This window comes from Bidens hawaiensis, unplaced genomic scaffold (assembly GCF_021521415.1).
Source record: "Bidens hawaiensis isolate Kalapana, Puna unplaced genomic scaffold, B.hawaiensis_p1.1 tig00018415_1, whole genome shotgun sequence".
In the NCBI taxonomy this organism is placed as follows: domain Eukaryota; kingdom Viridiplantae; phylum Streptophyta; class Magnoliopsida; order Asterales; family Asteraceae; genus Bidens; species Bidens hawaiensis.
This window is the reverse complement of record NW_027492779.1, coordinates 382,412-393,835: the sequence shown is the minus strand read 5'-3', so window position 1 is coordinate 393,835 and position 11,424 is coordinate 382,412. Positions and strand designations below refer to the sequence as shown.

Sequence of the window (11,424 nt, the reverse complement as noted above, 5' to 3'; positions counted from 1 at the left end):
TTTTAGTCATGTAGCGTAGTACATAACGAGAAATTGTAACATGTGCTTGGATTGCGGGATGATCAGATGTGGTAGTATAAATTTTGTCAACTGTCTGTGTGTGTTGTTGTTTTTGAGATTAAGGGAATGCTGAGACGTTATAGTTGATGGGATACGATTGTGTGTACATGTTCAAAGGTCTGTATGTATTCTCGTGATGCTAGTTGACTAGTAAGTTGAGGTGGTTAGGAGGTGGAGCTGGTTGTTTGTGGTTAGGAGATTGGGCTGTTGTGTAACCGTGTGTATAGAAATCGTGTATACTGTGTAGTAAGTCCGTTGGTATACGCATGTCTATTTGTGATGTACATGGGTCGGAGTTTTTTCATGTAGTTACGGGTTATGAGGAATAGTCGTGGTCAATCACCGGATTAGCGTAGAGGTAAATTGTGTAGTTATTTCGGTAGTGTAAACGTCTTCAATTGTTGGTGTGATTTAGTCTTTTATGCGATTAACAGAATGTAGTTTCTGTGTTTTTATTTTTTTAAATTAAAATAATGCTTATTCAGTATGGTAGCTCGGGTACGGTAGTAGTGTATACATATTGTTTGACTGTTTAAAGTTAATTTGTTTGTAAATGTTTTTTGAATTTAACATAATTTTTTGAGTTGAGTGTTGATTAGATACGGTAGTTTGTACAAATTTAACTGTCTGTGTTGCTTTATTGTTGTAGTTAACAGACTGATTATAGTTGATGGTCGATTAGATAGTGTAATGTATGTATTGATTAATGTTTTTTGAAATTAACAGAATGGAGGCTTGATCGAGTTTAAAGATGTGACATTCACAACGGGCGTTGGATTAATAAAGGAGAATCTAAGGCGAGCTGTTAACAACGATATGAGAAAATTAAGAATACGGCCATATGACATGTTTGTAATACCTATAGTGACATGTGATCACTGTTATTTGGTGTGCTTTGATGTGAAAAATCTGGCAATTGAGGTGTTAGACAATGTTAATAAGGACACAAACAAAAGGCGGTCGAAATCCGAGAAGGATTTGATTGAAGAGTATAGTGGCGTTTGCACACGTGCGGTGATGAAACTGGTTAGTATGGTTGGAGTATAAATGTGAATTTGTTATTGTTTATTATTTGATAATAAATGACAAGGCTGGGTAACGTCTAATTTTGTATGGTTTTTGCAGAAGGAGTTTTTTGTGAGTTACCTCCGAATCGTTGATCATCCAAAAGCAATTCCAATGGAAGGGGTAGAACCGAAGTGGCTGAATTTAAGGTGCACTAGAAAGGAATATGAAGAGTCTGGGTTGTTCACAATGAGGCACATGGAGACGTTTAAGGGGGGAGTAACTGCTGTTGTGGACTTGGGGAGGCAGCGATGAAGAATAAAAAGGTATTAGTAAGCTTAAGGATAAAGTACACCGCAAAGATTCTCCTGTCTTCAGTGAATAAGCAGAAAGAAAAGATTGATGAAGCATTGGCAAGCGATTGATGGATGCATGCGTGAAGTCTAGTAACACGGTTTTAGTGTCTAATGTTTTATAGTTTTAATAATTATGTCTCTTGTCTTTCTGTCCAAAACTCCCTTATTTTAAGACGTTAGTCTGTTTTGTATATGGTTGATAAAACCTTTTGGTATGTCGATGTGCTTTTGATTCTGATGTATCAGCTATGTATCAAAGGCTGGGTTTCGATGACCGAATTTTGAGGATCTTTAAATGTAACTGGATTTAAGAATGTTAATGAAGTTGGTATTCTAATTAGATGTTTATGTGCTGTCGGATGCAGTAAATGCGTGGGTAATTAAGTTGTTGCAATATGTTTGTTGTTTCACGCAAAGTATGCGATTATTTTTTTGGGTTTTATGTTGGCTGAACAACGTAACGGTTGAATGTGTCTAGTGTCAAGTTTGTTAGTGTAATGTTGTGTAGAGTATAGTGGAGAAGCGCACAAAGATAATGACACGTACTTGAAGTCCACTTGGTGCATATGAATGATATTATACAATTATAGTTGACCAACAGGTAACCACATATGGGCATTTATCCAGGTAGGACCGACAAGCAAACAACCGTTTATCCAGAAATTGGTACCTATAGAATATAACATGTTGTGTATGCAGGGTTTTAAAAGATATTCACATTCCATAATTTTGTGAACGATGTGCCTTCACAGATGAGTTGTTTAACCACAGCAAATTCCATGCTCACTTATTGGTTGCCAGACAGAGACGCACGTAGTTGACTTGTAGGGGATGATGACAGCTTTTGGTATGGCTACATACGTAAATAGATAAGTGTAGTTTACTCAAGCATATGCAAATCTAAAAGTTTTTCAAGTCAGAGCGTTGGTATGAAAGGGATTATCATGTGTTGTACATGAAAGAGTATAACATGATTTGTGTTAATGCATCAAATCGATGTACAATAAACGGTTGGCAGAGAGAAACGCATGTATTTTACATTAAATAAACGAATATAACATTTCCTAGGGCTACAAACCTAAAAAAATAATCGTATGTTACACAAGTGTGATTTCAATATATGTGTATGAAATTGAAATGTGATGTTTATTGAACACGTAAAGGTGTAACAGTAGATGGTAATGTCTCGAAAGTAGAAAAACAAAAAAAATAAAATAAAATAAAAGATACTATTCAGTATTGTAGTCGGTATCGCTTGTGTCATCCGAATCTTCAGACGAATCCGTTTCAGATGTGTCAACGGTCTCATTGTTTCAGCATATTCCGCCGGTTGGTTACCAGTCGTTGCCATTTTGTCTTTTCTCCTTTGTTGCCTTTCCTTTCGGCGTTGTTCCCTTTCTTTTCGCCGTTCCTTCTCTTCCATAACTTTCTTATGGTTACGCGAGTCATGACCACGAACCTTTTTGTTACATTTTGCACAAAAACGTTTTGGTTTTTTGCTTTTCTTCTTAGCCTTCTCGCCTGGACCAATCTTGCGCTTGCGAGAACCCGAACCCTTATTTTTAATCCCGGTTGGTGGCTTTATTGTGATTTGCTCAGGTAACTTGTAGCCAATCAAGTCTTGTATTATGGCGGAGTTGTTGTTATACGAAGGTTCTATAGGAATTTTTTCCCCATATTTGGACATTGATCTGGTTCATCTGATCGACCAACGATTGAAGAAGTTCTATGTTTCCTCGTGCACGGTCGGCACACTGATTGGTCAAAGACAAAAACTGTTGCCTTAGTTTAGATCTTTCATCAAGGGGAACACCATATCTGGTTTCAATCTTGAAAAGTGATGAGGGTATAACATCACTCCTCCATCGAGATGGAATGTATTTGTCAGGGATTTCATCAATAAGCTCGATTTGGAGGACTTTGAATATGTGTCTACACAAGTAACCGATGCGAGTGAAACCCTTACAGGAACATGAAAATGTGTTGTCATTGGGATTCTGAGTCACCTGCAGTATACGTTAAATTAGGGTTAGTATTTAGTGAAATGATAGTAGGTTATGGACAAATGTAAGATATTTTGTTACATGATAGGAGATGTACCTTAAATTCACCAACAAACCCATTGCGTTTGTCTTTGTGACTGATAAGATGAATGTTCAGTCCATCTACGGAGTCAACACGTGTACATGCGCAATGATACAAACCCTTTGTAATCTCTTTCTGAACTTCTTTGAAAATTGTTATAATGTAGACGTAGGAGGCGTGACACTCGATTAGCAAACGGGTCTCTAACAGTGGTGTCTTTGTTGTGGTATCATTTTACAATTCGTGCTGCACGTGTCATTGAGCATTCAATGCCATTTCAAAGCAGTTCATGAATTGAACAAGATTGTTGCCAGGGCTAGAATATACTTTGAACTGTGAGTTGGAACTCTCACAACGTGAGGTAGTCTTCATCAAACAACACATTGGAATATCTCTAAAGTAAGCCAGAACCCAACTTCCCCTAATAGCAAACATGTCTTTTAACCATTTGTTTTCGCTTAAATTAAATTCATCAATCAAATCATGCCATCTGGATTCAAACGTCTCCGGCTTGATGAATACATTCCAAACCAGCTTGTTAACACGACATCTAATTTCTTCATTAACCTGAATCTCACCCTTCAGCTATAAAACAAAAAAAAAAACGTAACCAGCAATGTTGAACATGAAAATAGAAGCAGTAAATAACTTAAAATGACAAACATATACCACAATAGTTAAAAACTGGATTAGAACATTGATAATGAAAGTCGTATACATACCTTAACAGGTATTTTGTTTGTAACGTGCCACATGCACAGCTGTCACACCCCAACTGACGGCGGAATACGTCGAGGTGAGACGGTGATTGTTCATAGCACATGATACTACGTGTTACAATAGTTGTTAAATTTAATTTAATATCAAGCAATACAGAGATACAATGAATTGTTTTATAGTCATCTAGGTCCAATCATGCAATCCTATATCTTGCATCAAGTAATCTTCAACAAACAAATTTCCAATACCTGAAAAACATGCGAGAGTGTCAACTAAAAATAGTTGGTGAGAACATAGGTTTTAATAAAATAAGTTTTAAGTTGAAAGCAATCCATATGTGTTAAGTTACTCTGTATACTTTGTGATTACAACCAAACCTCTGACACGTTTAGCGAGTCGTCTAATCCACGATTAGACTATTATGTTTAATGTTTAACGATCGTCGGATTCTGAACACACAAGCCTCTACCTAAGGCTTGTGTGGGTGCGTCGGGCCAATAGATCTATCATCATACTACCACGGGCTTTAACAAGTTAATGGCTGTACATGCGATTAAGTATACACTTGTAATAATCACACAATGAATATCATGAATAAAGCTTGAATCAAATAACATGTAAAACAAATTGATTATGCATGTTTCCACCTCGAAGTATAAAACGTTTAAAAGCATGTAAAAGGGGCTATGAACTCACCTTCGTTGATGAATTGAGACTTGTAACGCTTTTGTTTAGAGCCCTAATGATCAAGAAAGTTGTTAGAATGTGACCCTATTTCGGTGGAATAGAATCTCCGACCTCAGGTTCCTAGGAAAAGGTAAGTGGGTCCATTCACGCCCGGACACGCCACTTGGTTTTTTCTTAGGCCGTAGCCTTGGTGACAGAACCCTTGGTTGAATATCTATAGACTTGGTGTTTGTTTGGAAGTACAATTGGATTTTAGGGTTTCAAGTGATACTTTATGGTTTAGGGTTTTAGATTATCTTTTCTAGAAAAGAATAGGTTGTTTACTGTTCAAGACACGAATTTTTAAAAATAGTAAACCTTTGAGTTAGATTACGAAAATTTTATATCTTGTAACCGTATGAGTTTTTTAACATGTATATTTTTTATAAGTTTTAAGTGTTTATAAAAAAAAAATTCATAGACTACCAAGGGGTCTGATTCTGAGTCAGTTTAGTAGAAAAATAACTAAAAATCGATACTTTAACAAATTGAGGAGATTCTAGTTGGATAATTTTTATAATTAGAAGGTCTACAATATATCCAAAAATTGGGTCATAATTCGTAAACATGAGTGAGTTATGACATTCGTTTTGAGGCTAAAGTTATCTGTTAGGATTTTCAGCAAGACCCTTTGTTAAAGAAAAATAATAAGAACATTTTTAAAGTTTATAAAATTTTACACCAAAAATTACAGAGATACTAGACACATAAAGAACCAATTTAGGCTTTTGAAATTCGTGATTTGGATATATTATGACCGAGATCTAAGCGTTGAAATAAAAGGTTTTTCTGCAGAATGAAAGAACAAAACATTATACGGAAATTAGAACTTACTAGAAAGGAAACGAGTTGTGAATCTTTGAGAGGATGATGATCACGAATTTTCAACCTTGGGGCTTTGGAATATGCAGGTTTGGAATGAATTTTAGGGGTGCTAGAGAGTTCTATTTATAGGGGTGTTTAGAGAAAAGATTATGATGAATTACAGATAGAATTTGACTAGGACTTGAATTCAAATTTGGATAAGGCTAATCTTGGAGATCAAGAATAAAATATTCTAGAAGGTTATTCTTAATTTGAATTTAAGGATATAAATAAAATTACTTTAGGATAAAATTGACAATGACAAATACTAAATCTAGGCATTCCTGGTTAAACGTGTCACGTTAACGATTAACCATGTATAACTAAATGTACATAGAAACATGTAATTGTGCATATGAAAATAATATTAATAACTAGAAATAAATAATATATGATTCCATAATAATATAGATGGTGAACTAATACATGGACCTTATTAAATACGAGTATAAAAGACTAGTGATTTCATGCATGAAAATGCATATGTGTTACAACAGCCTATGTGTAGATTCATTCAAAACAGATGAAACGGCTTGTTTCATTGCTGGATCTTGATCTGTCAACACCAACCTGGGCTGCTTGCCATGAGCTGATAGGAACGCATCTAGTAACCACTTGTATGAGTCAATCGTTTCGGAATGTATTAAGCCGGCACCGAAGGTAACACATTTCTTGTGGCAGTCAACGCCCGTGAAAGGAACAAAAATCATGTCATGCCTGAATTAAAAATAAAGGGTGGTTAAATAGAATTATAATTCGTTGACGAGAAACGTAGCGCGATATTTGATACCTGTTTGTTGAGTATGTTGCATCAAAAGCTAGCACTTCACCAAACATATTGTAGTTGGATCTAGATACGCCGTCAGACCAGAATATAGACCGTAGCACACCGTCAACAGCTTTGAATTGGAAAAAAAATCCTCCAAATGACTCATGTTGTGGGTAAACCTATCTACAATCATTTGAGCATCCGCATCAGCTACACAATACCTGACATTGCGAGCATGGTTCTTAAAATCAGTCTTTGATCCCGTGACCAAATGTTGTCCACCCTTCAATGATGACTGAACACGGTGAGCAACGACTGGACCAAAACCTGTAGTTTGAAGATTTTGAATAAATTCCTTGTCTGAAAACTGTAACTGTCTTCTCCCTCGTGTTAAGTCCATATTGTAATCACTAACAAGCCCATGATTGTGAGCCTCTATGAAATCATATATCTCAAAACCGACAGAGTTCGATGGAACTTTAAGTTTGATACACGCATTGCAACCTGTAACATTTATATTTGTGTGGCGTCGCTTGGAAGCGGACGATGACGTGTCCATGGTATCGACATCTTTGCAACGTGGGGCACCGGCTTTGCTGCACACCATATACCTATGAGATATGGCACCGTTGGTCCATGTTATGGTTGACATCCTTACATCGAAACCGGCCTTGGCTGCATACGCCTTGTATGTAGCAACTACGTCATCCCAAGTTTTAAATTGTAGACCAATCAAAGGTTTTTCATGTGACGGGACATTTGGGATCCAACATTTTGACCCATCAGACGAGTATAAGCAAATTGGTTCATCATTTTCTGCATATAATATTAATTTTAAAAGTTCAAACTAGCTACTAATACTTGGATAAACTTAAGTAAGTGTTAATTAAAGAAAATAAAAGTGAATTAAACTTGCTAACTCTTACGTTCAAGGCTGATAACCCGTGGAACGCTCGACTGTCCGATTAACAACTCGCAGTTTTCTGGATCAACAGCTTGTATCTGGTCAAAATGATGGTTTCGTGTCACAAACCGTTTGAATATGATTATAATGTCTAGTAAATGTTAAAAATGTTGGCCAACTATATAAGTATAGGAACATAATGAATTTAGGTAGTCAAATAAAAATAACAACAGATGCAGACTATAGAGGACATAAGATGACTACTTTTAACAAGTTGAGATGCAAACACGTAAACCAAATTAGTATTTACATAATTGTTGAACTACACAACAATATGCTAGAAAGATATAAAAGACAATATGCCATTAACTACACAAAGGACAACATAGCTAAAGCATACACGCGGCTTGACATGCGATGAAAAAAATTACTATCAGACCTACAGAGTATAGTGCATCAACATATGACATCAACAACATAACATCATTAAGTGGTTGACAAAACAACATATACAATGAACAAATACTGAAAAAACTCATAACATTCGATACGTCTCGAAAAAAGACAGCCCTTCCATAAAGTGAAGTCACCAACACAGGAAAGTAACCACTATTTGCAGAAGCTGTTTGATGTTTCAGACTATAAAAAGCAAACTCGTAACTAGTTGAACGACCTTACTTTAGTAACTTACAAAAGTACCTTCAATCATGTAAAAATAAATAACAATGTCAAACAAACAGAACAACAACTGTAACAGACCATATGTTTGAATAATATTAGATATAACCACATAGAAAACAAACATCGAAAAACAAAGCTACACATGTGACAAACGTACGCACATATTTGTCTGGATCCGTGCATACAAGTGTATGAACATAGATAGACAGGTGACAACCGTTGACGCATATTAGTTATGTATGAACATACATACACAGTTTACATAGCTACACAGGTGACAAACGTACATGTATCTTTGACCGGACCCGAACAATTTCTGAGTAATGCTTAAAGTTGAAAAACATGATAAATTATGCAAAAAATATAAGTTACCGTCAGAATCGTTACTCGGTATGCTGATTGTCTGAACATTATGTGTAGTTGAGTCATTACCCATTGCACCTGCTTAGATATAGAATTCGATAAAACCAATTCAATTTAAAAACCAAAATAAGAGGAATAGTTGTACCAGAATATTAGTTATGTGTTTAGTGGAATGCGGAATAAGGTCTTTATGAAACAGTTGTGTATAATAAGTTAAGGAAAATAAACAGTTTTAAACTCATAATTGGACATTTATGGCTGTATATTGAGTAAGACATCTAAAAGTTAATGAAATTGATCTTTCATAACTAAAAACAAATAATCAAACACATGTTGGGAAACATTACAAAAATTGAAGGAAATCAACACTAGAATTATATATAGATAAGAAAAACTTTTAATTGATTTTATAGAAAATCATTTATCAAACAAATAGTTGATTTTATAGAAAATTGTCATGTACTATGATAACCTGATATTAATTTATGAAACCCTAATAAATAATATGATCATACTGGGAAATACAAAGGGGTAGGGGGAAGGGGAAATCGGATTAGATATACACCTGGATTTGCTGTTCTTGAGTAGCCGAATCATATTGATTTGAATTGAGCTTGATCGGGAGCATATTAATATTAGGCATAACATTAGCTTGGTGATTGTCAAAATCAAAATCCATATCAATAGCATGACTGAAAACATCTAATATTGGGATGCTATTCATCTGGGATTATGAAATCAATGTTTATATTGAATGATGGAATAACATATCAGATGACTAATATTGATAAACAATGTTGAAACGGTTGCTGGTAATTAGGATTTACCAATTCTAATATTAAAATAAAATGACCATAATAACCTTATAATTAAATAAATTAAAATATTAAAAGAAGAGATATGATTGGATAATATTACTTCTCGCTGTAAAAAAACTTCTGAAAAGATCCAATATATATATATATATATATATATATATATATATATATATATATATATATATAATTAGTTTTGTTGTAACCGTGTTCGTCTGATTTGTAACCGGATCCTGTCGGGTTTAGTTTTGGTGCTAATTACTCGTTTACATTCTGCTACGCATTTATTAATTAATGAGATTAATTCTTATTTGTCATATTTATTAAACCGGATTTAATAAATAAAATTTTGACAGATCACCACTGGTATCAGAAGAATGGTCAATCCTTCGACACAAATACTCTAGTTGTGGATGAAACTAAATATACAATTCTCTTATATTCAATACTTATTAAGTTATAACTACTTTATCCATTTATAAAGTATTCTTTGAATAAGTGTTCTTTGAGTTACTCTCACTAGAGGTACACAAACCGGTTTAAAACTCAAAATCAGTTTGGGTTAAAACCGGTTCGGTTTGGTCAACAAAAGTTAAAATCGGTTTATGATCAGTTTCGGTTCGGGTTGAAACTGGTTTCTTACCATGGTACGACCGGTTTCGGTTCGGGTTTTGATCGGTTTCGGTTCGGTTTTTGACCGGTTTTTGCCCGGTTTTGGACGGTTTCGGTTTGGTTAACCGGTTTGAAACCAGTTTTGATGGAGAAAACTACAAACCGGTTCTGAACCTATGGTTTCAATCGGTTCCAAACCGGTTTCTACATAATCGGTTTCAAACCGGTTCGGTTTCGGTTCAGTTTTCAGGTCGGTTCGGTTAACCGGTTTATTTGCCCACCTCTAACTCTCACATTGACATGTGGTCATGAGACCAAACCCTTTTGGCGTAACATACTTTATCTTTTATCAACATTACGAATACTAACATCTGAACCAGAAACACACTAATCTTTTGTTACTACGCTATAAACCCATTTAGGTGTTGTTTCCGAACATTCAATAATACAATTACTTTCATTTCTCTTTTAAGAAAATTTGATTACATTATGAATTTAGCATGTGTATTTATAAATGATTGATAAATGTAAATTAAAATATGTAATTACTAAAGTCGAGGTGAAATCATATTTCTAGGATTTTAATATATTGTGTAAACCATTTTGAGTGTATTGTTGCAAACAAGCATGCTCAAGAAAAAAAGAGTGATGATTGTCAAGTGACTAACAAAAAGCAGCATTCATCATATCATTGAGTACCTTAATTTTGTTATTGTGAAGTTTTTTTTTATCTTTATATGGTTTCAATATAGGAGTTTTTGAATAGTAAAACACACCTAAACCCACGGAGATGTGTAGGAACAGTTTTTAAACTATTGTGTGTACTCGCTTTGTCTTTCTTTCGGTGCATAAAGTTTAACATCTTGCATAATTATAATAGTGTGACTAGAATGGTATCAAGAGAATTCACATATTGTTCATTCATGAAACCTCATCTTTACCATACTTATTATTGATTTTCACATCACAAGATAATTTTATTTCACATCATGAGTATTTAGAAAAAAAGTCTTGATATATGTAGGTTAATGTCAACAGAAAATCATGTTTTTTTTCTTTTTTTTTCTCTTTTTTTGGTATTGTGGGGAAACAGTAAATATACAAAACTTACTTTGAAAGGATGATAAATTATTTTGTGGGTTTAAATATGTAAACTCCTAGTAACAGATATGCAGTCATGTAACATGATATGTCCTCATGAAGACATCCACGTGACAAAGCTTCCCTCACGCGTATTCCCAGCCGCGAGACCCCTTGCGCCTGCCTGGATTTCCGCGCTCGCGCCCCTCTCGCGCCTCGGTGGTGTGGTGCTCGCGCCCCGGGGCGCGAGCGGATGGGCTCACGCGCCCCCTCTCGCGCTCCACACCCCTCAGCCTAACATGAAGTATCATGGTTGATGTCAAAAGCTTCAACTAAAATTATTATATTCATAAAATTTGTAATGTATTTTATATATTATAAAAA

At 35.0% G+C, this 11,424-nt stretch overlaps 1 protein-coding gene across 1 annotated transcript; it reads right to left on the bottom strand.

Annotated features, from left to right (window-relative positions):
* Positions 1-3,761: 3,761 nt before the first annotated feature.
* Positions 3,762-9,257, bottom strand: LOC143555943 (protein FAR1-RELATED SEQUENCE 5-like). The gene is made up of 6 exons (XM_077045403.1): positions 9,099-9,257; positions 7,754-7,811; positions 7,512-7,640; positions 6,642-7,401; positions 6,338-6,533; positions 3,762-4,091 (listed from the first exon to the last, which is right to left on the bottom strand). The coding sequence occupies exons 1-6, from the start codon at positions 9,255-9,257 to the stop codon at positions 3,762-3,764; spliced, it is 1,632 nt and encodes a 543-aa protein (XP_076901518.1).
* Between the last annotated feature and the right edge of the window lie 2,167 nt (positions 9,258-11,424).